The sequence below is a fragment of the Arachis stenosperma genome, chromosome 6 (assembly GCF_014773155.1).
Source record: "Arachis stenosperma cultivar V10309 chromosome 6, arast.V10309.gnm1.PFL2, whole genome shotgun sequence".
Lineage (NCBI taxonomy): Eukaryota > Viridiplantae > Streptophyta > Magnoliopsida > Fabales > Fabaceae > Arachis > Arachis stenosperma.
In genome coordinates, this window is record NC_080382.1 from 117,696,625 (window position 1) to 117,717,730 (window position 21,106).

General features: G+C 33.6%; 2 protein-coding genes across 2 annotated transcripts; one reads left to right on the forward strand and one right to left on the reverse strand.

Moving 5' to 3' along the window:
• Window positions 1–2,432: 2,432 nt before the first annotated feature.
• Window positions 2,433–13,178, reverse strand: LOC130932583 (G-type lectin S-receptor-like serine/threonine-protein kinase At4g27290). The gene is made up of 8 exons (XM_057861932.1): window positions 12,557–13,178; window positions 8,645–9,320; window positions 4,501–4,611; window positions 4,198–4,346; window positions 3,717–3,927; window positions 3,351–3,588; window positions 3,122–3,272; window positions 2,433–3,033 (listed from the first exon to the last, which is right to left on the reverse strand). The coding sequence occupies exons 1-8, from the start codon at window positions 13,151–13,153 to the stop codon at window positions 2,728–2,730; spliced, it is 2,439 nt and encodes an 812-aa protein (XP_057717915.1). The 5' UTR covers window positions 13,154–13,178; the 3' UTR covers window positions 2,433–2,727.
• A 5,508-nt stretch (window positions 13,179–18,686) lies between these two features.
• Window positions 18,687–19,157, forward strand: LOC130934469 (uncharacterized). The gene has a single exon (XM_057864035.1). It carries the CDS (start codon window positions 18,687–18,689, stop codon window positions 19,155–19,157), a length of 471 nt encoding a protein of 156 aa, XP_057720018.1.
• Window positions 19,158–21,106: the final 1,949 nt, after the last annotated feature.

Consider the following 21,106-nt stretch of genomic DNA (forward strand, 5'->3'; position numbering starts at 1 on the left):
CCGAGGCAATTATCGTATTGTTTGACGAACTGAATAAGCGAGCTGTTCCGGGTGATATACTTGTTAAAAAATGAATGCATGCTCTCGCTCCTCTGTGTGCTTCTCATCCCTGCCCAGAAGTGGTGATCCAGATAGATAGGAACCCATATGTGACGGTCTTCGTACAGATCTGCATAATACACCCAAACACAGACTATAAATACACCCGAGGGAACATGCAATTTACACCTCTACTGCAGATTTTAAAAAGACATTACCTGAAAGCCACTTGTTGTCCGCAAGACTAAAATTCAGCAGAAAATCATTCCAATTCCTATCGAATGAGTCTTTGCTATGAGAGTTCCAAACAACTTCGCTCATTTCTTGTTCAATATCGACATGTCCCTTGTACCCGTTTAATTTGCTTGGAATCTTCTTCATGATGTGCCAAATACACCAACGGTGAACTGTTGTTGGCATACAAGCCTCTAAAGCCCTTTTCATTGATGCACACTGATCGGTGAGAAACCCTTTCGGAGCGTTTCCTCCCATGCATCGTAGCCAGCATTGAAATAACAATTTGAATGATTCAATTTCTTCGTTCTTCATCAAAGAGCATCCGAGAAGTGTTGACTGACCGTGGTGATTCACCCCGACAAAAGAACCACAGACCAAATTATTCCTGAAACAAATTACCATAGTCCAGAATGCAAAATCATTAGGTACAACCCAAAAAATGCTTCGTATACACCCAATGAAACAGCCAATATACACCTCTGCTGCGGATTCGTAAAAATAAATTAATTTGGCATCATAAACAGGGGCAGTTTGTTACCTGTTTGTATTGTAGGTGGTGTCGAATGAAATGACGTCTCCGAAATACTCAAAGGCAGCTCTGCTTCTTGCATCAACCCAAAAAGCCAGCTTAATCGATTGATCCTCCTCGAGTTCGAGCTCAAAAAAGAAATTCGGATTCTTCTCTTTCATTCTTAAGAAATATTTCTCGAATTCCTTTACATCTTCTTGTTCGGAAACATTCCGCACTTCCCTGGTAATGTAATTCCTCACGTCCTTTTCGATAAAATTTAACTCGCGGTGACCCCCGGCAGCCGCAACAAATGATTGGTAGGTTTTGCTTGGTCTGATACCGGCCTCCTCGTTATTCTCTATCGTACGACGGATGGACATGCTTAGTTCCCTGTGCTATTTGAGCATCTCTGCTTTGCTTGGACAGCAGGGGTGTGAATGATCCAGCACAACTTTTGAAATGATCCAAGCACCGACATCCTTCAATGTGTGTATATAAATTCTTGCAGGACAGTTTAAACCGGCTGTCGGATTGGTCTTCTCGGTCGGAGATATTTTAGATTTTTATTTTCCCTCTCTGCTACATGTAATCAGTTGATTCTTAATCTCGTTTCCCTTTCTATTTGTACACCGAACTCTTGTAGAGAAACCTGCAGCCTTGGCGTAGTTCCTGTAAAATTTTCCAGTATCTTCAAGGGTGGTAAAGGTCATTCCAACCTTCGGAACAAGCTCGTCATCAATAATCGAGAGAGGCTGCACAATACACCATGTCAGAAACTGTGAATACACCCATAGATATGATTCAAATACACCCAATCATATCTAATATGATACACCCGAACTGCTACAACTCAACTACAGAATGACCTTTAAAGCCATAAACTGTAAATACACAGGCTGCAGAATACACCATGTCAAAAACTAAAAACACACCCAATCATGTCTGATATAATACACCTGAACAACAACAACTCAATTAAAATAACAAAAAACCAGTAAAGTGTAAATACACCCACACTTCTAGCAAAAATACACCCAAAAAGGACCTGATCTACACCCGAGCGTCTGCTATAAATTCCAGATAATTAATCACAAATAATACATTGAGTCGACAGATTCATGTTAAAGTGTTAGTTTCAAAGTCAATGTTCAGCAATTTTTCAACTACACAATGCTATACAAATTACTGCAAGAAAATTCATACTAATCCTATGTAAATCAAACCTCAGGAACTTCGTTAGATTCAAATTCATAATCCACTTCGCCTGGATTCAGTTGACAATCTGAGGTTGAATGATCCATTATCTTCAAAACGAGTTCAAACTTTGATTTCAGAAAACAACAAATCAAAATAGAAAACGAAGCTCGAGTTGCACAGAGAGAGAAGAAAGTAACGTAAACGAAGAACATACCAGTGAGAAAAGGAGAGGAAAAGAACGATGGAGTAGAAGAAGGAGGGAAGAGGCGCAAGAAGAAGAACAACCAAATCTCAAAATAACGAAAATGAATCTTTTAAATTTGGTAATTAGATATACGCGGGATCTTATATAGCGCGTGTATACAACGTATGTGGAGAGGCGCGTTTTTTTGTTTTATTGCTTAATGAACTTGTAAAGCATACAAGCCCTAATGGCTTGTATGCAAAGCTTTTCCGTTTTAAAAAATATTTGCGGGAGGGGGAGAGGGGGGCTATGATCAGTCTCTGACCTCCCATTATCACAAAGAAGCTCTGCCAATGCATACAGCACAGTACAATTAAATAACTGAATAGAATAACACTCAGAATTATCAAGTAAGTGGTATATATAATTGGCAACAAATATATATTAACAATCCTAAGAAGATCAAACAAAAATATGTGTTTGAAAGTGCTAATGTACTAACAACTCAGCTACCAAAACATGTCCATAATATGCCTTAGAAGAACGTTGATGAATATGTTCATCTAGGTTTCAACAATGAGACAGATACTTCATTTACGGAAGAAGTAGTATCCCTTCTTTCACGATCGGTAGATACTTCATGTATCAAGAAACCAGGTTCCTTTGGTTGTGGCAGTGTGTTCTCATTGTTCAACATCTTAACAACCGATGTAATTGTTGGTCTATCATCCGGATGCCGTTGCAAACATAAAAGACCAATATGAATGCAACGAAACATTTCTGTTGGAATAATAAATGATGATGAATCCCTTAAACATTCATCAATCAATTCGTTTAAGTTGCCTTCATTCCACAACCGCCATGCCTGTAATAACACAATTGAATCAGTTGTTACTTACATCAACTTCATAATTATAATAACGGAATTTAAAATGGCTAATTAATTGACTTACATGTGCCATGAGATTATAAGTATTGCTAGAATAGGTAAGTCCTTTATTTTTCTTTCCACTTATAATCTCTAGCAGTAGTATACCAAAGCTAAATACATCCGATTTTGTAGAGAATAAGCCGTCAATAGCATATTCTGGAGCCATATAACCACTAAAAACAATAACAACATGATTAGTTTGATTTTCAATCATTGCATAATAGAGAAAATTATATAATCAAAGAACGTACTATGTTCCAACAATTCTATTCGTATTCCCTTCATCTTGATCTCCTCTGCGCAATCTTGCCATGCCAAAGTCTGAAATCTTTGCATTCATATTCTGGTCTAATAAAATATTACTTGCTTTAAGATCTCTGTGTATAATTCTTAATCTGGAATCTTGATGAAGGTAGAGAAGCCCTCGAGCAACTGCGCAAATGATGTCAAAGCGCTTGCTCCAATCCAAAAGTTTGCTTTGAGTTGGATCTGATATATGATTGTCCATCATTGATGTTAGTTCTTTGGTGAAAGATAACGGGACAGAACACTAGAAGGAACTATAAAATAAAGAAGTTTAGGTTTTGAAAAGAAATTAAATATATATGTGCACTAACCAAAAAGAAACAAGTCTAGACTATTGTTAGACATGTATTCATAAACTAGCATTTTCTCATCTCCTTCGATGCAACATCCAAGAACCCTGACAAGATTCCGATGTTGAAGTTTAGCACACAGTATTACTTCATTCTTAAATTCAATCATTCCTTGTGTAGAACTTCCTGAAAGTCGTTTAACTGCAATTTCTTGTCCAGTTGCAAGTGTACCCTGTATTTTCATAGTACAAGCAAGATTGGAAGCTAATTAATTTTTATAAAATTATTCATGCTTTATATTTTACAATGGTAAAAGCTTACATCTATTTTGGCTACACGTGAGTTAATAGTTGAGAATTATTAGATGATAATTTGGTTAAATATATCAATTCATTTAATAATTTTCGACTATCAAATTTATATTATAACAACTGCATATGAGTCTCTAATTTTTACTATTGGACGAGTTAGGACTCTAATAAATTTTTTTTTTTGTATTTACCTTGTATACTGGCCCATATCCTCCTTCTCCAATTTTATTGTCGATTGAGAAGTTATTAGTGGCCTTCACTATTGTATCGAGGTCGTAGATAGGAAGCTCTAAATCTTCTTGTGTTCTTTCCTCTTTATTTTCTTCTGGCATGGTTTTCTCTATATAAAAGAAAATCATCATCAAGGATAATCAAGATTATGTGAGCTCTACGTTATTCAAAATGTTCAACTAGGTATATGGATATGATAGATTGTATATATTAATTAATTAAACAAATATATTAAAAAGAAAACAAATTAAAGAAAAGCTTACCTTGACGTTTTTTTCGGATTCTATAATAAACGAAGAAGATTAGAAGTAGCGCACAGAGTACTATTGGAAGTGTGATAGAAAGTGCTAAGACGATAGTCTTCTTTTTGGAATCTGCATTAAACATGAAAATATTTGATAAAAAAAAATTAGTCCAAAAAAATCAAAATTTATTTTATTTAATATTTATTAATTATTATAATAATTAATAAGTATTAAATAAAATAAGTTCTAACTATTTTTTTTTTCTAGTATTACTGTTATTTATGATACAAACTTGTAAAATAATCTTTAGTTTAATGAGGGATGTGTTATTTACCGTTATGTGCGAAACACACAATTATTGGAGAGATATCTTTTTATTAGTGTATAATTTCAGACTTTATAAAACTAATTAATCAATATTTTAAAATTGACAAAATGACTTCAAAAGAACAAGCAAATGACAAAATTTCTAAAATATATGATATTTTCTAAAACAATTATATTATGTATAAAACAAAAATCAATTATTAGTATTAAATATATAATAAAATACAAAATATACGTTAAAAATATAAAAAATTATAATATTAAATATATTATAATCGATTTTTGTATGCACATAATATTTTTATTATTCAAATAGTTTAATTATATAGAGAAATAATGTTAAAAAGTTATTAGAATTTATTATTTTTAGTTAATAATTAGTCAATAATATTTAAAAATATAGACTAAAATATATTATTAGATTATTAGAGTATAGAAATTAAACTAATGACTAAAAATACAGACAAAAAATATTAAATTCTACTTGCCTTTCAATTTTTTTCAATTATATAAAGAAGTTGCTATTAAACAGTTGTCTTGAATTTATTTATAATTGAAATATTTTTAGAGAATCGTAGTTCTTTTAATCTTTTCGATTCTTTTTGTTAATTTCAAAATCTTTAAGATCTATTTTAATGGCTAACTCTTTTCTTATAAAATATTTGTATATTCTCACATGAAGTAGAATAATGTTACTGCAGGATAAATATTATGATTTGACTAAAACGAAAATAACATTTTAGTTCAATCAAACTCTTTCATATTTGTTTTAGTTAGTATCTAACTCTTCTCTTAATTACTTATTAATATTCTCGCATAAAGTAAAATAATATTATTTCAGAATAAAATATTATGATTTGACAAAAAAAAGAGGTACCATTTTACTTTCAAGTTTAACAAATTAAAAAAAACACTCGAAATGTCAGTTTTTATTGATTTATCATACCTATACTCTATTACATAATGCTACATTAAAATATTTTTGAATATAATAAAAAATCAATTTAAAATGATCTTATTTTATATTTTTTAATTATTAAACTTGTAGTGGAAGAATGTATTTTTTATGTGATTAAAATCTATATATGCATCACAAGTGAGTTCGGACGAGCAACATAAGATAAGATATTGAGAGGATTTAGAGATTTAAATGGCCATATTAAAAGAAAAGTGACTAGGTATAAAAGTATTCACGGAGGCCATGGTTTTGGGGTGGTCCATACCGAAGATAAAATTATTTTGGACTTTTCTTCAACTTTTGACATTCTCATCGCAAATACATGTTTAAAAAAAAAAGAGACGAAGATCTTATAACTTATAAGAGTAGCACGACAATCTCTCAAATCGACTTCTTCTTGTATGTTGAGGAGAGTCGACCAAAAATTTTGTATTAATTGTAAAATTATTCCGGGAGAGAGTTTAACAACACAACATAGGATGATCGTTATGGATTTTCGTATTGAACAAAAGTTGAAGAAAATACATCATACGAATAACCCAAGGACGAGGTGGTGGCAGATGAAAGGTGAGAAACAAAGAAGCTTCCTAAGATGGGTAGGAGAAGAGACAAAGTGGGATGCGAATGAAAGTGCGGAAGAGATGTGAAGAGAGATGGTGGAAGTTATTAGAAGAATAGCAAAAGAAAGTTTTGGTGAATCTAAAGGGATAGGACCAAAAGACAATGAGTTCTGGTGGTGGAGTGCAAGTGTACAAGAAAAGATAAAGGCAAAAAGGAAATGCTTTAAAGAGTGGTCTTTGTGTTGCAATGCAGATAATTGGAGAAAATATAAAGCGGCTAAGAAAGAGACAAAAGTGGCTGTAAGTTAAGTAAGAACAAGAGCATATGAAGGTCTCTACCAGTCTTTAGGCACGAAGGAAGGAGAAAAAGGTATATATAGAATCGCAAAGAGCCGTGAAAGAAGAATGAAAGATTTGGATTAGGTTAAGTGCATAAAGGATAAAGACGGAGAGATTTTGACTCAAGAGGAGAAGATCAATGAAAGGTGGAAGAGTTACTTCTACGAGTTATTTAATGAAGGATAAAAGACTCTTCTGAGCCTTGGTCGGTTATGCACGAGGGAATAAGACCAAAACTTCGACTACTATCGAAAGATTTGAGACTGAGGTAAAAGATACTCTAAAGCGGATGGAACATGGCAAGGCAATAGGAGCCGATAATATCCGATTGAAGTTTGAAAGGGCCTTATAGGGAAAGGCATCAGTTAGTTAACCAAGCTTTTTAATGAGATTTTAAGATCAAAGAAGATGCTAGATACTTGGAAAAAGAGCACCTTAGTACCTATCTACAAGAATAAGGGGATATAAAAAATTGTGAAAACTATAGAAGGATCAAACTCATGAGCCATATATACCTTGAAGTAATGGAAAAGGGTGATAGAATGGAGGCTGAGACAAGGGACACAAGTAATAGAGAACTAATTAGTTTTATGTCAGACAGATCCACCATTGAAGCAATATACTTGTTAAGAAGGATGATGAAAATGTATCATAGTAATAAAAATGATCTACATATGGTGTTTATTGATTTGAAAAAAAAAACGTACGATAGGGTGCCAATGAAAGTCTTATGGAAGGTTTTGGAAAGGAAGAGCATAAGGATTATATTCGTGCAACTAAAAACACATATGATGGAGCTACAACTAGTGTGAAGACTCAAGATGGTGTGACAGAGAAATTTTTTATTGGTATAGGATTATACTAGGAATCATCCTTAAGTTCATATATTTTCACATTAGTCTTGGAAGTACTCACAAAGCATATCCAAGAGCCTGTGGCATGATGCATATTTTTTGCCGATGATATCATCCTTATAGGAGAGTCAAGGGAAGACCTAAGTAAGAAGTTGAATTTATAGAGAGAAGCTCTAGAAGTGTAAATTCTGCGTATAAGTCATAGCAAGATGGAATATATAGAATGTAAGTTCGGCCGCCGAAGGGAAAACCCTAATGTAGAGGTGAAGATTAGAGAAAACATCATACGAAAAGTTAAAAGTTTTAAGTATCTTGGGTGCATCATACAAGATAATAGAGAGACTGAACAAGATGTAAATCATAGGATCCAAGTAGGTTGGTCAAAATGGCGAAGTGCGTCTGGTTTTATATGTGACAAAAAAGTGTCTTTAAAATTTAAAAGTAAATTCTATCGCACTGCTATCAGACTGACTATGCTTTATAGTACAGAGTGTTAAGCGGCTAAAGGGGAGCATGAACATAAGTTAAGTGTGGCAGAGATGAAGATATTGAGATGGATGAGTAGTCATACGCGATTGGATAGAATAAGGAACAAAGATATAAGAGAGAGAGTTGGAGTAGCACCTATTGTGGAAAAGATGGTAGAATCGTGTCTCAAGTAGTTTAGACATGTAAGAAGAAGATTGATAGAGCATCCAGTCAAGAGGGTGGATGAGATGAAAGATAGATAAGGGGTGAAAGATAGAGAAGATCTAAGAAGACCATCAATGAGGCGGTTAAACAAGATCTACATATAAACGTTCTTTCTGTAAACATGATACATGATAGAGTTCAATGACGTTGTTTGATTAATATAGCCGAACCCACCTAGTGGGACAAGACTTTGTTGTTGTTGTTGTATTACTTATATAATTAAATAATATTAAATATAATTATAAATATTAAATAAAGAAAATTATAAATATTAAAATAAATAAAATAACTTGTAGATTATTTACTCCCAAGGTTCCCGATCTACTTTATACTATCAGCATAATTTTTTCTTGAAAAAAAAAAAAAACAAGATCTATTTTAGATACCGCTTAATTTAATAACAATAGGTAGAGTAAAAGAGTGATGTATACCTGTATGAGCCATTCTCACATACAATTCCTGTCCTCCGTCAGAAACTCTGAGATCAAAAAGATCACCATACCAAATAACACAGCCACTACCACCACTCGCATTTAACGTCGTATAAGCCGTACAAGAGCAATTCCCCATGCATTTGGCTTCACAATCCTCAAGCTTCATATTTCTATCAACCCAAGAATGCGTAGTATCCGGCAATTTCAACCCAGAAATCTTCCGAAACCCATCTTTACCTTTCACCTTACAACTCCACGGCTCACTCCGCACGCAACCCTGTGTGTAATCGAGTGTATCCCAACCCTGTTGCGATTTGGGTTCAAATCCTTCCAAACAGTCACAATTCGGTGAGTGATTCGAAATGCAATACCCGAATGGGCCGCAAGTATTGTAATAATCGCAAGAATCTCCGGGCACTGTTTGGAAGGCCTTCCATTTGTTTTCTTCTTGAACCCATACGATTCGTTGACGAGCGTTTAGGGTTTGGTTTACAAGAGTGATTGTAATCATGGAAGTGCCTTGTATGAGAGTGTATGAGTAGTAGACCTCACTTGTGGTGTTGACCATGTTTTGAATAACGAGTTGAGTGCCTCTCCATAAGGGTGCTCCACTGAATCCAAGCCCCACCCAAGGTCCACTCCTGTGGTACTTCTCTGACCCTTTCCACAGCACCTGAGTTGCAACCATAACTTTCATTTAGTCAGACGAATTTAGATCTCTCTAGCCACCAAGTTAGTAAAATGGTAAAGCCGTAACTTTCATGAAATGTATATTCTATATAATCTTAATTGAAAAGCGATTAATTTTTTTTTTTTTTACTATTTTACCAAATTTTTCGTGTTAGAATTAGGGAATAAAACAAAAAGTAAAAACTTATGTGCAGTCAAATTCATATGAAATTGAAAGCTATGAACTATTAAATAATTTAAATAATTTGACTAAATTTTCATCTAACAACTCTTAATTATCAATTTTATGTGAATTTGATTGTAGCTGAGTTTTTACTTAAAATATAAGTATAGTTTTAGAACATTTTTGTTGTGTAATAGGTGCTTTACGAGGAAGTAATATGAGAATGTATAAAAAATTAATTTTTAATTAATTAATATTAGTCAATTTTTTTTAATTTATAATTTAATATTTAAAATGTGATTCTATTATTTAGATTTTAATAAAATTTAATATAAATAAAATATTAACTAGAAATAGTTGGGCTCCCTAATATTACTCTTTTAATAATTAAGTCTAAGTTAGTTTAATAACTCGTTAGTCCAAAACTATTTCAACAAAAAAACCATTCACACTATGTAAGCATGAATCATGTATGCATTTTCTAATTTCTATAACTACTTCCTCGTTCCATCCTGGTTTGGTGTTACAGATAGGTTCATTAATGGTGTTTAGAAGATCCTTTAATTATTGAGTATGGACAAATTAAAATAAAAAAAAAATTGTGTGTTGACCTTCAAAATATATTTATATGTTTTTCTTCAAAATTTATGTGTTTATGGTAAACATATTTCTGCATTTAATTGATTTTTTTTTGTATTTCACCAAGAAAAAAGAAAAATTACCAAAAAATTGATAAAAAAAAAATTTATTACATCACCTTAGTCTAGTATATTATTCTCCCTAAATTATTCTTTCCTACACATTTTTCACATAATCATCATATTTTGGAGTGAGATCATATGAAGTGTATTTTCCTTAATTATTATAGTTACAGTTTACCTTAAAAAAATGTTTTTTAGTAAAAAATATTGTGTTTATTTTTGTTACTTAAGCCTTTTTTCCTTTTTTTATTTTTTAATAAATTAAAAAAAACACATACAAAAGAGAAGGTGAAAGTGAAGAAAGAGAAGGACAGTTAAGAGAAAGAAACAAAAATACAAAAGAAGAATGATGAGATTGATGAGATGTAAAGGAAGGAGGAGAAAAAAGAAAATAAAAAAAGAGCAGAGAAGATGGTGAAGACTACGAAAAATTTGAGTAAAGAGAAAAATATGATTAAAGATATTTAATTGGAGTTGGTTTATAAATATTTTTGAGAGTAATGTGATAAATAAATTTTAAGGATTTACTTTTTGGATAGATTAATCTCTAAAAAAAAAAATAAAGTCTTTTAAAATAATAGATGTGGGTACTACAAGAAACACTATTAAAATTGACAGCTAAATTGACGATAAAGTTGTCGATAATATTAAAAATTTACGGTAAAATCGACAGCGAAAGCTGTCGCTTTTAAATGTGTTGATTTTTCAAATATCTAATAAAATCGATAACTTGCCATATTGTCGATAAATTTTCAATAAAATTGACAATTACTTTGTCGATAATATGAATTTAAGATTTTTACATGTTTAATAAAAGCGATATTTTAACTTTTGATAATATTATTTAAAATCGACGACATATTTGTCAATATTTAATTTATTAAAATTGACACATTAGTTGTCGATTTAATTATTGAAGTACCGACAAGGTCTTCGTCTATATTAGATTAAAAAAAGGACAACATTGCCATCTTTTTTTGTCTATAATTAAAAAAGCAACCACGTTGCCGTCGATTTTAATAGCTATAATTTTTTTATTATTATTTTTATTTAAAAATAATAGACAATTAATACAAATAAAATTTAAAAAAAAATAAAATTTATGCTAAATATTATTAGATAATGAGACAAATAAAATTTTAAATATAAAAATAAAATTCATACTAAATATTAGATAAAGAATTTTTAAATTTATTAAGATAATATATAATTCTCTAATATAAAGATTCAAGATATGATAAATAATTAAATTTCATTTTATATTGATCTAAATAGCAATCCACTAATAATATAAAATATTTAAAGAAAAGTTATTCTCGTCGACTACTTAGTTGACAATGTGATGATAATTTTAATATCACTAAAATAATGGATGCATGACATGGCTATCAATTTTAATATTTATTTTTAATTATTTTTTAAAAAATATCGACAAAAAAATTGGTCGTCAATTGTTTGCGTCAAAAAATATAATATTCTTTGTAGCGATATTACCTTTAAATTAGTCCCTATAATTAGGATAAAAAAATCTTAATTTAAACTTATTTGTCTACGTTTTTTATTTTAAAAGACTTTGTTAGTATTTTTTTTTAAAATTAATCTGTTTAAAAACTAAATTTTTAAGAATTTATTTGTCATTTTACTATTTTTTTTGTCATCCATTATTTTGTATTTTCAAATTGAAGCCAACACGATTTATTAATAAATTATTATTTATAGTATTAACTTTAATTTTTTAATAAATAAAAGGGTTGACTAATAATAAAAAAGGAGAGACATGACATACAATTTATTTATTTAGAAAATAAAGTTCTTGCCACCATGATTAAACTTGCATATTATTTTACATTCTTATCGTAAATAAAATAAAAATCCATAAATGATTTCTCATCATCAATAAGTTAGTTAAAACAAGTGTGTTGGCTACAGAATGGCTAAAAAATATTAACTAGTCACTTAAACTTTATCTTTTGTTTCTATGTAAAATATACTACTTTATATATAGTACATCACTCAAAATTTCTTGATAAATATGGATGTAATAGTTACAGTATTATTGAAAATAGCATATACTTAAAATTTTAGTTAAAAAAAATATTTATATATAAAAAAATGACTATATAAATATATAATAATTAATAGTTAAGACTTAGTAAACTATTTGATATAATTAATTAGATAAAAATTTACATACAATTATCTTTAATTTAATAATAAAAAATTATTAAATAATAATTTTAGTCAAATTTATTAAATTATTTAATAATTTTTAAATATCAACTTTATATAAAATAATTTCACGGAGTAGTGATTTTAAAGAAAATGAAAGTAACTGGACATAGCAAATTAAAGTACCAATTCAGGGTCGCTAGTAAGCTCCATGGCCCAAGAAAGGTTCCCAGTGGATGGATCGTCCCAGTTCTTCCAAGCGGTAAGCTTCCTTTCCAGACCACTTTTCAAGTCATATCCAAGCTTCATTCCTGGTAACAACGTATCACATGGATAATCAAAACTCTGCCATAACAACCTCTCTTCATCATCATTATCATCTCTAACTACTAAATTTCCACTGTCCAAGAGCTGCGCAACCGGATTCTTCGACGCCTTCGTCGTCGAGTTTGCTGACCAAACCACCCTCTGATTCTTTGCTAAAAGAACAAGATTCCCCTCTTTGCTTATGCGAAGTACGCCGGACTTGTCTTTGATTGGATCGTCGCGGTTTGCGACCCAAACAATTCTTCTAACTGAAATCTTCTTGTACCATATTCCTACGTAACGGTTTGTGGAACTGCCTGGGTTGAAGAAACTCAGCTCAAAGGTTCCACTCTTGGAAGTTATCGTGCTACCATCATCATGAAGTGGTTCAGATTGTGTTATGGTATCGTTTGCTGAAGAAATTTGATGGTAGAACAAGAACGAAATAGTGAAAAGAAGGATGGGTAGAATTGTCATTCTCTTTCACTTAATTAATGGCTTCTCACAGTTACAACAACTGACAGTTTTATTTTTATGCCTATTATAAGTAGGATTAGGGATGTTTGGAGTAGACATGTTGAATCATATTCAAAGCTTGACTTTGACTTTTTTATTTTTTTTTTATTTTCTTGTTCAATCGATATTGCCATTTAATATGTATTACATTGAATGTATTTCATATAACTCATTTGACAATGATAGAAAAGAAACTAATAAATAAAATGTGTATTAACTTTATGAAATAAATATTATGCACAATTATTTTTTTCACATTATTGAAGACTTTTGAGAAGCTGAAAGCATAAACCAAGGAAATTTATATAGTTTAGAAGAACTGAAGAGGACGTAACTGAGTGCTGATTTAAGAAATATGTTAAGCCACAATAATATACAGCCAAGACACCGTTATTCTAGATAAAAATTAAAGTATTTCACGATGGAGAATAAAAAATAGTTTACGGCCTATCCACGGTCATTTAGTATCAAAATCTAAGCTTAATAACGTGAGGCGACCGGCATCCAAAGTAAAAGGAACACATTATTGTTTTTCATCATAGCAGCCACATATTATATTCATGACAGTGTCGAAAATCGGAGGCTATAGCATATTATCTCTAACAATTTCATGAATGCGTGATGGTCCATTGGCCAACGACTACTAGCAATTATTCAACAATAATAATTTACGCGGCTGAGTTTATTAAAAAACATAAAAACATATAAAAAATGATACAAACATTAAAAAAAATTAGACTTTAATATTGTTCTGAAAATTATCTACAATTGTTGTAATTTGAGTCTAAACATAAGGTCTAAGCTTCTTTTAATGCGGGTTCTTTCTTGAGGAGGCAAAATCGTCCGAGTTCTTTGAGTGAGAATGGATAGTGATATCTTTAAAAGATTTCAATACTTAATTTAGCAAAAATTTTAGACAGATTTAATGAATTAGATTTGAGAAATACCTGTGTATGATGGAATATTTATACAGTTGGGGTGAGAGCTTGATCATCACTCTATAACTCCTCCACTTATAGTGGTGAGTAGTTACTTCCTATTGCTTAGGGAATTGGAGCTATTATCCCACATTTAAAACAAGGGACGAGATTATAGGCATACACGTTGTTGGTGTAGTTGGGAGCCGTTTCTCGTCGCTAAGTCGGGTCGGATAACTTAAAAAGAATCTTTTAGACCTCTTTTTATAGACTGAGCTTAATCATTTTGGGTCTGACTTTAATTGTGGGATAGGGTATGAACAGTATCCCTTACTCGAGATTGAGTTTATGCAAGTCGGGCTCTAGCAAGCAGATAGGTAAGTCGTGTTGTGGGCATTTGAATCTTAGACGTGCATTGTTTTTGCTTCCACTAGCTCGGCTTTCTTAACGTGATTTAATTGAAAAAGTTGATACTCTCGATGTGATTTTAATTAATGTGACGTTTTATTTTTGTAAATATTCGCATGCCTTTTTAGTTTCTTGGTAACTGTACAACTTTTTTAAAACATGCTGATTTTACTTCTTTGCCCCTAATCATAACTATAAGTTTGTCTCTTCTTTTCTTTCATTTTCTTCACACAAATTTTTGCACAAAAATTCTTCTCATTTCGCTAAAACTGCTCCCCTTCAAAGTTTCTTTCTTTTTCTTTTGTCAGAGAGACTTCATTTACACCACCTCGCTTTTCATGATGCTCTTTTGCTTCCAAGAACTTCTTTTCATTACAAATTTGGTGCTTCCAAAACTTTCTGGGTGCTCTTTCTTGCTACTCCCATTCCTAGGTTGGCGCTTTTCTTTCGTTCTTCTTCTTTAGGCATTAGCTTGTTGTCTTGCTCTCTATGATTTTCTTGCATCTGTAGAAGCTTTATTGTGTAGTTTTATTACTTGTCCGTGAATTCCTGAATGCTTTTATGTAAATGTTGATAACACTATGTGACTCCCTAAAAACATTGGTTGAAAGTGCTTTGTATTTGGTGTTTGATTAGACTTTATTATGGTAGATGGTTGATGGTTTGCCACTACTCATGATCTTTTGGGGCTTTTCTTGCTCTTGAGTGGCACTATTGTCGCCTCTAATAATAGTGCCACTAAACATTTCTGGATTTAAGCCTTTTCTAATCTGTACTATTGTTAGAAATGGCAAGAGTTGCTCTGATTATTCATCATTGAAGATGGCCCAACCTATTTGATTTTTAACTAACCTTTGAATTTTATATGTATAGTTACTTTTCTTTCTGTAGGTATACACCCATATGTCTCGATCTATAATTCAAATAATGCCTATGGTTCCTACTGACTTAGATTGGGTAGATAGCATAGTATTAGCAGCTGTGTCGGTGATGGATAAGAAAACCTTAGAAAACTTCCGCCTTAAGTACCCTATCTGTAAGAAACAAGAAGATAAAGAAAATTACATTTTAGTGAAGAATTTGTTATGCTTGACTTAAGAAGTCAAAACCACATCTTCTTTTCATGTATGAATGCCTTTTTCTTAAACTAGGCATGAGAATTCCTTTTACTGACTTCGAACAAGGTGTATTGTTGTCTTTCCGGGTTGCCCCTATTTAATTACATCCGAATTCTTGGGGCTTTATGAAAATCTACTAATTAGATAGCCGTGTGCTTGACCTTCTCCTGACTCTTTAAATTTTCTTTATTTATTTGATGTGTGAGCATCTTATACCCTTTTTCTTATTTTTTTTCAAGTTGTTTTTAGTTATATTATATTTAGTTTACTTTATTTAAGTGCAAATATCATCTTTGGATGCTAATTTGAGTTGTTTTAGTGTTTTTATGGTTTCAGGTGAAAATCAGAACAGTTTGATAGAGTTTGGAGCTAAAAATAGAAAAGCTGGCAGCCCTCTTCTCCCTCCCCCCCCCCCCCACAGGGAGCTAAATGCCCAGCCAGCGTTTAGCGCCAGCAGCGTATACGAAGTTGCTCCCCTTAGGGCGTTAAACACCCAATATGGCGTTTAACGCCAGCAAGCTGAATTCAAAGTTGAAGGCCCACTCTTGGAGCATCTCTAGTAGCTTTAGCATTTAGTATTAGTTATATTTTATTTTTTCTTTGTAATTTTTATTTATAAATCATATCTTTTAGTCTTAGGGTTTATTATTTTATTTTATTTCCAAATCAAATTAGGTTAGATATAAAAGGGAAAAAGATCCTCCCTTAAGGGGGTTCGAACATTATTCTCTCCTCCGCACTTTTTGGAACCCTATTTTCTCTGTAAGTTATGAGCAACTAAACTTCTTGGTTAATGTTAGGAGCTCTGTTTATTTCTATGGATTAAGATTATTATTCTTCTATTTTAATTAATGTACTGATTTAGTTTCAAGAATTATTTTCGTTCTTAATCTTATGAATTTGGGTGGAACGAGAGTATGACCCTTATTCTACTTGAGTTCTTGTGATTCTGGAGAGAGATATCTCGCTTGAACAACAGCTTGAAAATAAATTCCTCCTAAATTGCTAATTACATGAACTAATTGGGATATGTGACATATAATCCTGTCAGCTTTGGGTAATTAGGGTTTTTGTGACCATAAACTAGTTTTTGATCTTTCCTCTAATTCGAATTAAGTGACCACGAGAGTGGCGGTTAATGAAAGTTAGAGGAGGCTAAATCACTAAGAGATTAGGATTTGGACATTTACAGTTTGCCATAGAATGAATCATACATTGTTAAAATAGTTGGTAATAACTTTTAATCTGGAAAGATAAACATCTCTAAAGCCTTAACTGTTTTCTCTTACTGTTTTCACACGAAACCCTTTATTGCTTTCTTTACTCTTCTGTTATTGTTTTATATGCTTTCAACCATCAAAACCTCTTTTTGATTTGCCTAACTAAGCCAGTTGGACAATCATTGTTGCTCAGTCCGACAATCCTCGTGGGATCGACCCTCACTCACCTGAGGTATTACTTGGATGACCCAGTGCACTTGCCGGTTAAGCTATGCGAAATTTTAATTCGCGCACCAAGTTTTTGGCACCGTTGCCAGAGATTGTTTGTGATTGACAACTATTAGTTGTCTCGTTGCTTAGATTAGGTATTTTTTTAGTTTGTTTATTTAATTTTTCTTTTAAATTTTTTATTTTGGCTTTATTTATTTTCTCTTAATTTTTTATTTTAAGTTTGGTGTCCCGTTAGTATTTTTTCTTTCTTTTTAATTTCAAAATTCTTAGAGTCTTTCTCTTTTTAGTTTTCGAAAATTTTTAGGTTATTTTCTCACTTTTATTTTTGAAACTTTAGTTTAATTGCTTGCTTTAATTTATTTTATTTCTTAATTTTTTAGATATCTCACTGGGAGCTCTCTATACTTTGACATAGAGACTCCCACTTTTCTTTGTATCTTGTTTGTTTATGAGTAGAAACCGGGATAAAGAACCCCTTCTTGAGTTTGATTCTGAACCTGAGAGGACCTTGAGGCGGCGTTTACAACAAGCTAGAACTTACAAAGTCGAAGAGAACCTCGGGAAAACTTTTGAGAAGGAAGCTATGGATGCTAATGGTGGGAACCTGAATGTTAATGAGCATGCAAGGAGGACGCTTAGCTCATACACTGCACCCGCGCTTGACTTCTATGGGCGCAATATAGCTGTACCTACCTTTGATGCCAATAACTTTTAGCTTAAGCCTCAATTGATCACTCTAGTGCAGTAGAACTGTCAGTTTCATGGACTCCCGCATGAAGATTCAAGTTTATTCATCTCTAACTTTCTGCAAATCTGTGACACTGTAAAGACGAATGAAGTGAATCATGAGGTCTACAAGCTCATGCTCTTCCCATTTGCTATGAGAGACAAAGATGAACCCTTCCTTTTCAAGAGATGCTTGGATGGGATGATCAAACGTTGTGTCTCAGATGAGGAAGCACAGCAGATCCTCTGGCATTGTCACAGTTTTGAGTATGGAGGCCACTTTAGGGGCGAAAGAACAGCCACCAAGGTGCTTCAGAGTGGGTTCTAATGGCCGACCCTCTTCAGAGACTCAAGGGAGTTTGTAAGAAACTGTGACAAATGCCAAAGATCTGGGAATCTTCCTCACAATCATGAAATACAACAAAGAATTCTAGAGATTGAGTTGTTTGACCTATGAGGGATTGATTTCATGGGACCATTCCCACCCTCAAACTCAAAAACATACATCTTGGTGGCAGTGGACTATGTGTCCAAATGGGTGGAAGCAATAACATCATCCACTAACAATACTAGAGTCATGCTAAACTTCTTGCAAAGGTACATCTTCAACAGGTTCAGTGTCCTAAGGACACTGATTAGTGATGAGGGCAGCCACTTCTGCAATAAATAGTTGGACTCACTTCTGTAAATATATGGAATCCGTTATAAAGTGGCAATCCCCTATCACCCACATACAAGTGGACAGAATGAGGTTTCAAACAGGGAACTCAAGAGGATCTTAGAGAAGATAGTGAGCACCTCAAGAAAGGACTGGACAAGGAGACTTGATGATGCTCTCTAGCCATACAAGATAGCTTTGAAGACCTCTATTGGAATGTCTCCATACCAGTTAGTCTATGATAAGGCTTGTTATTTGCTAGTGGAGTTGGAGCACAAAGCATATTGGGCAGCAAAGTTCTTGAATTTCGATGCCAAGGTTGCAGGAGAGAAAATGCTACTCCAGCTAAATGAGCTTGATGAGTTCAAACACTTTGCCTATGAGAATGTCAAGCTCTACAAGGAAAGGGCCAAAAAGTGGCATGATAGAAAGATAGCTTCAAGAGTATTTGAGCCTAGACAGAAGGTTTTGCTATTCAATTCTCGGCTCAAGCTCTTTCTTGGGAAGCTTAAGTCTAGATGGTCTGGACCCTTTCTGGCCACTGGAGTGTCACCCTATGGTCATGTGGAACTTCAAGATAGGAATTTAGACAGCAAATTCATAGTCAATGGCCAGCGAGTAAAACATTATCTTGGAGATGAGATTGATCATCAGAGATCCACTCATTTGCTGACATGGCAGATGTGACCGTCAAACTAGTGATGGTAAAGAAGCACTTGTTGGGAGGCAACCCAACCATAAGTAACCTGTAGTTTGTTTCAGTTTTATTTCAGTTTTATTTTAGTTTGATTTTATATCATTTTATTTTTCATTTTCATAGTTTTCCTAGGTTTTCTAATGTTTGTGATCATGTACAACACTTAGAACAGGGACAGAAAGATTCAGACAAAAGAATAGAATACCCTGGAGAAAACATGCTGGGGGTGCTAAATGCCAGGGAGGGCGTTTAGCGCCATGAGTGGAGCATGGCATGTGTGTTTAATGCCCAATTTGGGCGTTTTCAAGGTTTTAGCCCTTCCTTGGAGCGCTAAACATCAGCCCTGGCGTTTAGCACCAAGGGTGCTCATCCCAATTTAAAAAAAAAAATATGTCCCCTGTTGGCGTTAAACGCCAGAACCAGCGTTTAACACCCAGGGGGAAGGTTTCGAGAATGAAGCACGATTTTGGCCATTGGATAAACCCCAACTCCCAACCACTTTATCCATTCAAACTTACCCATTCTCTCTCTCCTCCTTACCCACTTTTCCATCCATATTCATCCATTCCATCACCCATCACTTCCCTTAATTCTCTCAACTCACCTCTCATTCTACCCAATCCACTCACATCTATCCCATCAATATCTCCTTCCAACTACCCAAAATTCAAATTCAATTTCCCCTACCCATTCACGTAACCGAACCCTTCCCTTTTCCCACCTATAAATACCCCACTCCTCTTCAACTTTCACAACACCTCAAACTACTCTCTCCTTCTTACTTACCCTTCACCATACACACTTTTCTTTTTTCTTTTTTCCTTAGCCAAGGCCGAAGCCCCCCTTCTCCATTCTCCTTTATCTCTTTTATTTCTCTTTTATTTTCCTTTTCTTATTTTTTTCTTACTTTGCTCGAAAATGAGCAAACATTTTAAGTTTGGTGTTGGGCGCTCCGCTTTTGTTCTTCAATTTTTCTCAGAGACTCCATGGCACCCAAGACCAGAGAATCATCCTCAAGGAAAAGGAAAGAGAATGCCCCCACCTCTGATCCATGGGACTTCACCCGGTTCTCATCTAAGACACATGAGGAGAATTTTTATGAGGTGGTGCACAAGAAAAAGGTGATTCCCGAGGTCCACTTCGATTTGAAGCCAGATGAGGTCCCGGAGATTCAGTACCAGATTTTGAGACTGGGTTGGGAAGTTATGGCCAACCCTATAACTAATATTGGAGCATTGATGGTGCTGGAGTTCTACGCCAATGCTTGTGTTACATACAAGCATGTCAGAGGCGTGAACCTAGAGCATAATGGAGGAATGATGCCAAAGGCCGGGCATACCTGGTGAGAAGGTATGATCTGAAGCCAGTTGCTAGCGGATGACTGGAGTTTATTCAACACTCCATCCTCCCCACTAGTAACCGGTCTGAGGTTACTGTGAGGCGAGTTGTGATGATTCACTGTATTATGCTTGACAATGAGGTGAAAGTTCATTGACAAACTCCGATTTGACGGTTTATCTTGTATTGATTTTAGGGGATTTTATAACCTTTTACCCTCATTTATCCATTGAAATAGCATGGTTTTGTGATTGTCTCCTTATTTGTGCTTAGATGTGAAAACATGCTTTTAGACCCTTAATTTGATGGTTTTAATCTCCCTTGATTCCACTAGATGCCTTGATATGTTTGTTAGTGACTTCAGATTGAAAAGGCTAGGAATGGATCAAAGGAGTGAAGAGGGAAAGCATGCAAAGTGGAGAAATCATGAAAAGTCAAAGAAGTTGAACTCGCCCATGGACGCGCGCGCACACCTGGCGCTTGCGCGCACCTGCGAATCACTCCATGGACGCGTACGCGTGCTGTGCGCGTACGCGTCGGTGTTGGTTTATGATTTTTTAATGAAAACGTGGCCAACGAATTCTGAAGGGTTGTGGGGCCC

What these genes read in the sequence shown, in the direction of transcription:
- LOC130934469 (XM_057864035.1), top strand. Translation starts at nt 18,687, where the DNA reads ATGTCTCCATACCAGTTAGTCTATGATAAGGCTTGTTATTTGCTAGTG.
- LOC130932583 (XM_057861932.1), bottom strand. Translation starts at nt 13,153, where the DNA reads ATGACAATTCTACCCATCCTTCTTTTCACTATTTCGTTCTTGTTCTAC. An exon ending in TGTGAGAATGGCTCATACAG is followed by an intron (nt 4,612 to 8,644) that starts GTATACATCACT and finishes TGTTTAATGCAG; the next exon opens with ATTCCAAAAAGAAGACTATC. An exon ending in AATAGAATTGTTGGAACATA is followed by an intron (nt 3,273 to 3,350) that starts GTACGTTCTTTG and finishes TATTGTTTTTAG; the next exon opens with TGGTTATATGGCTCCAGAAT.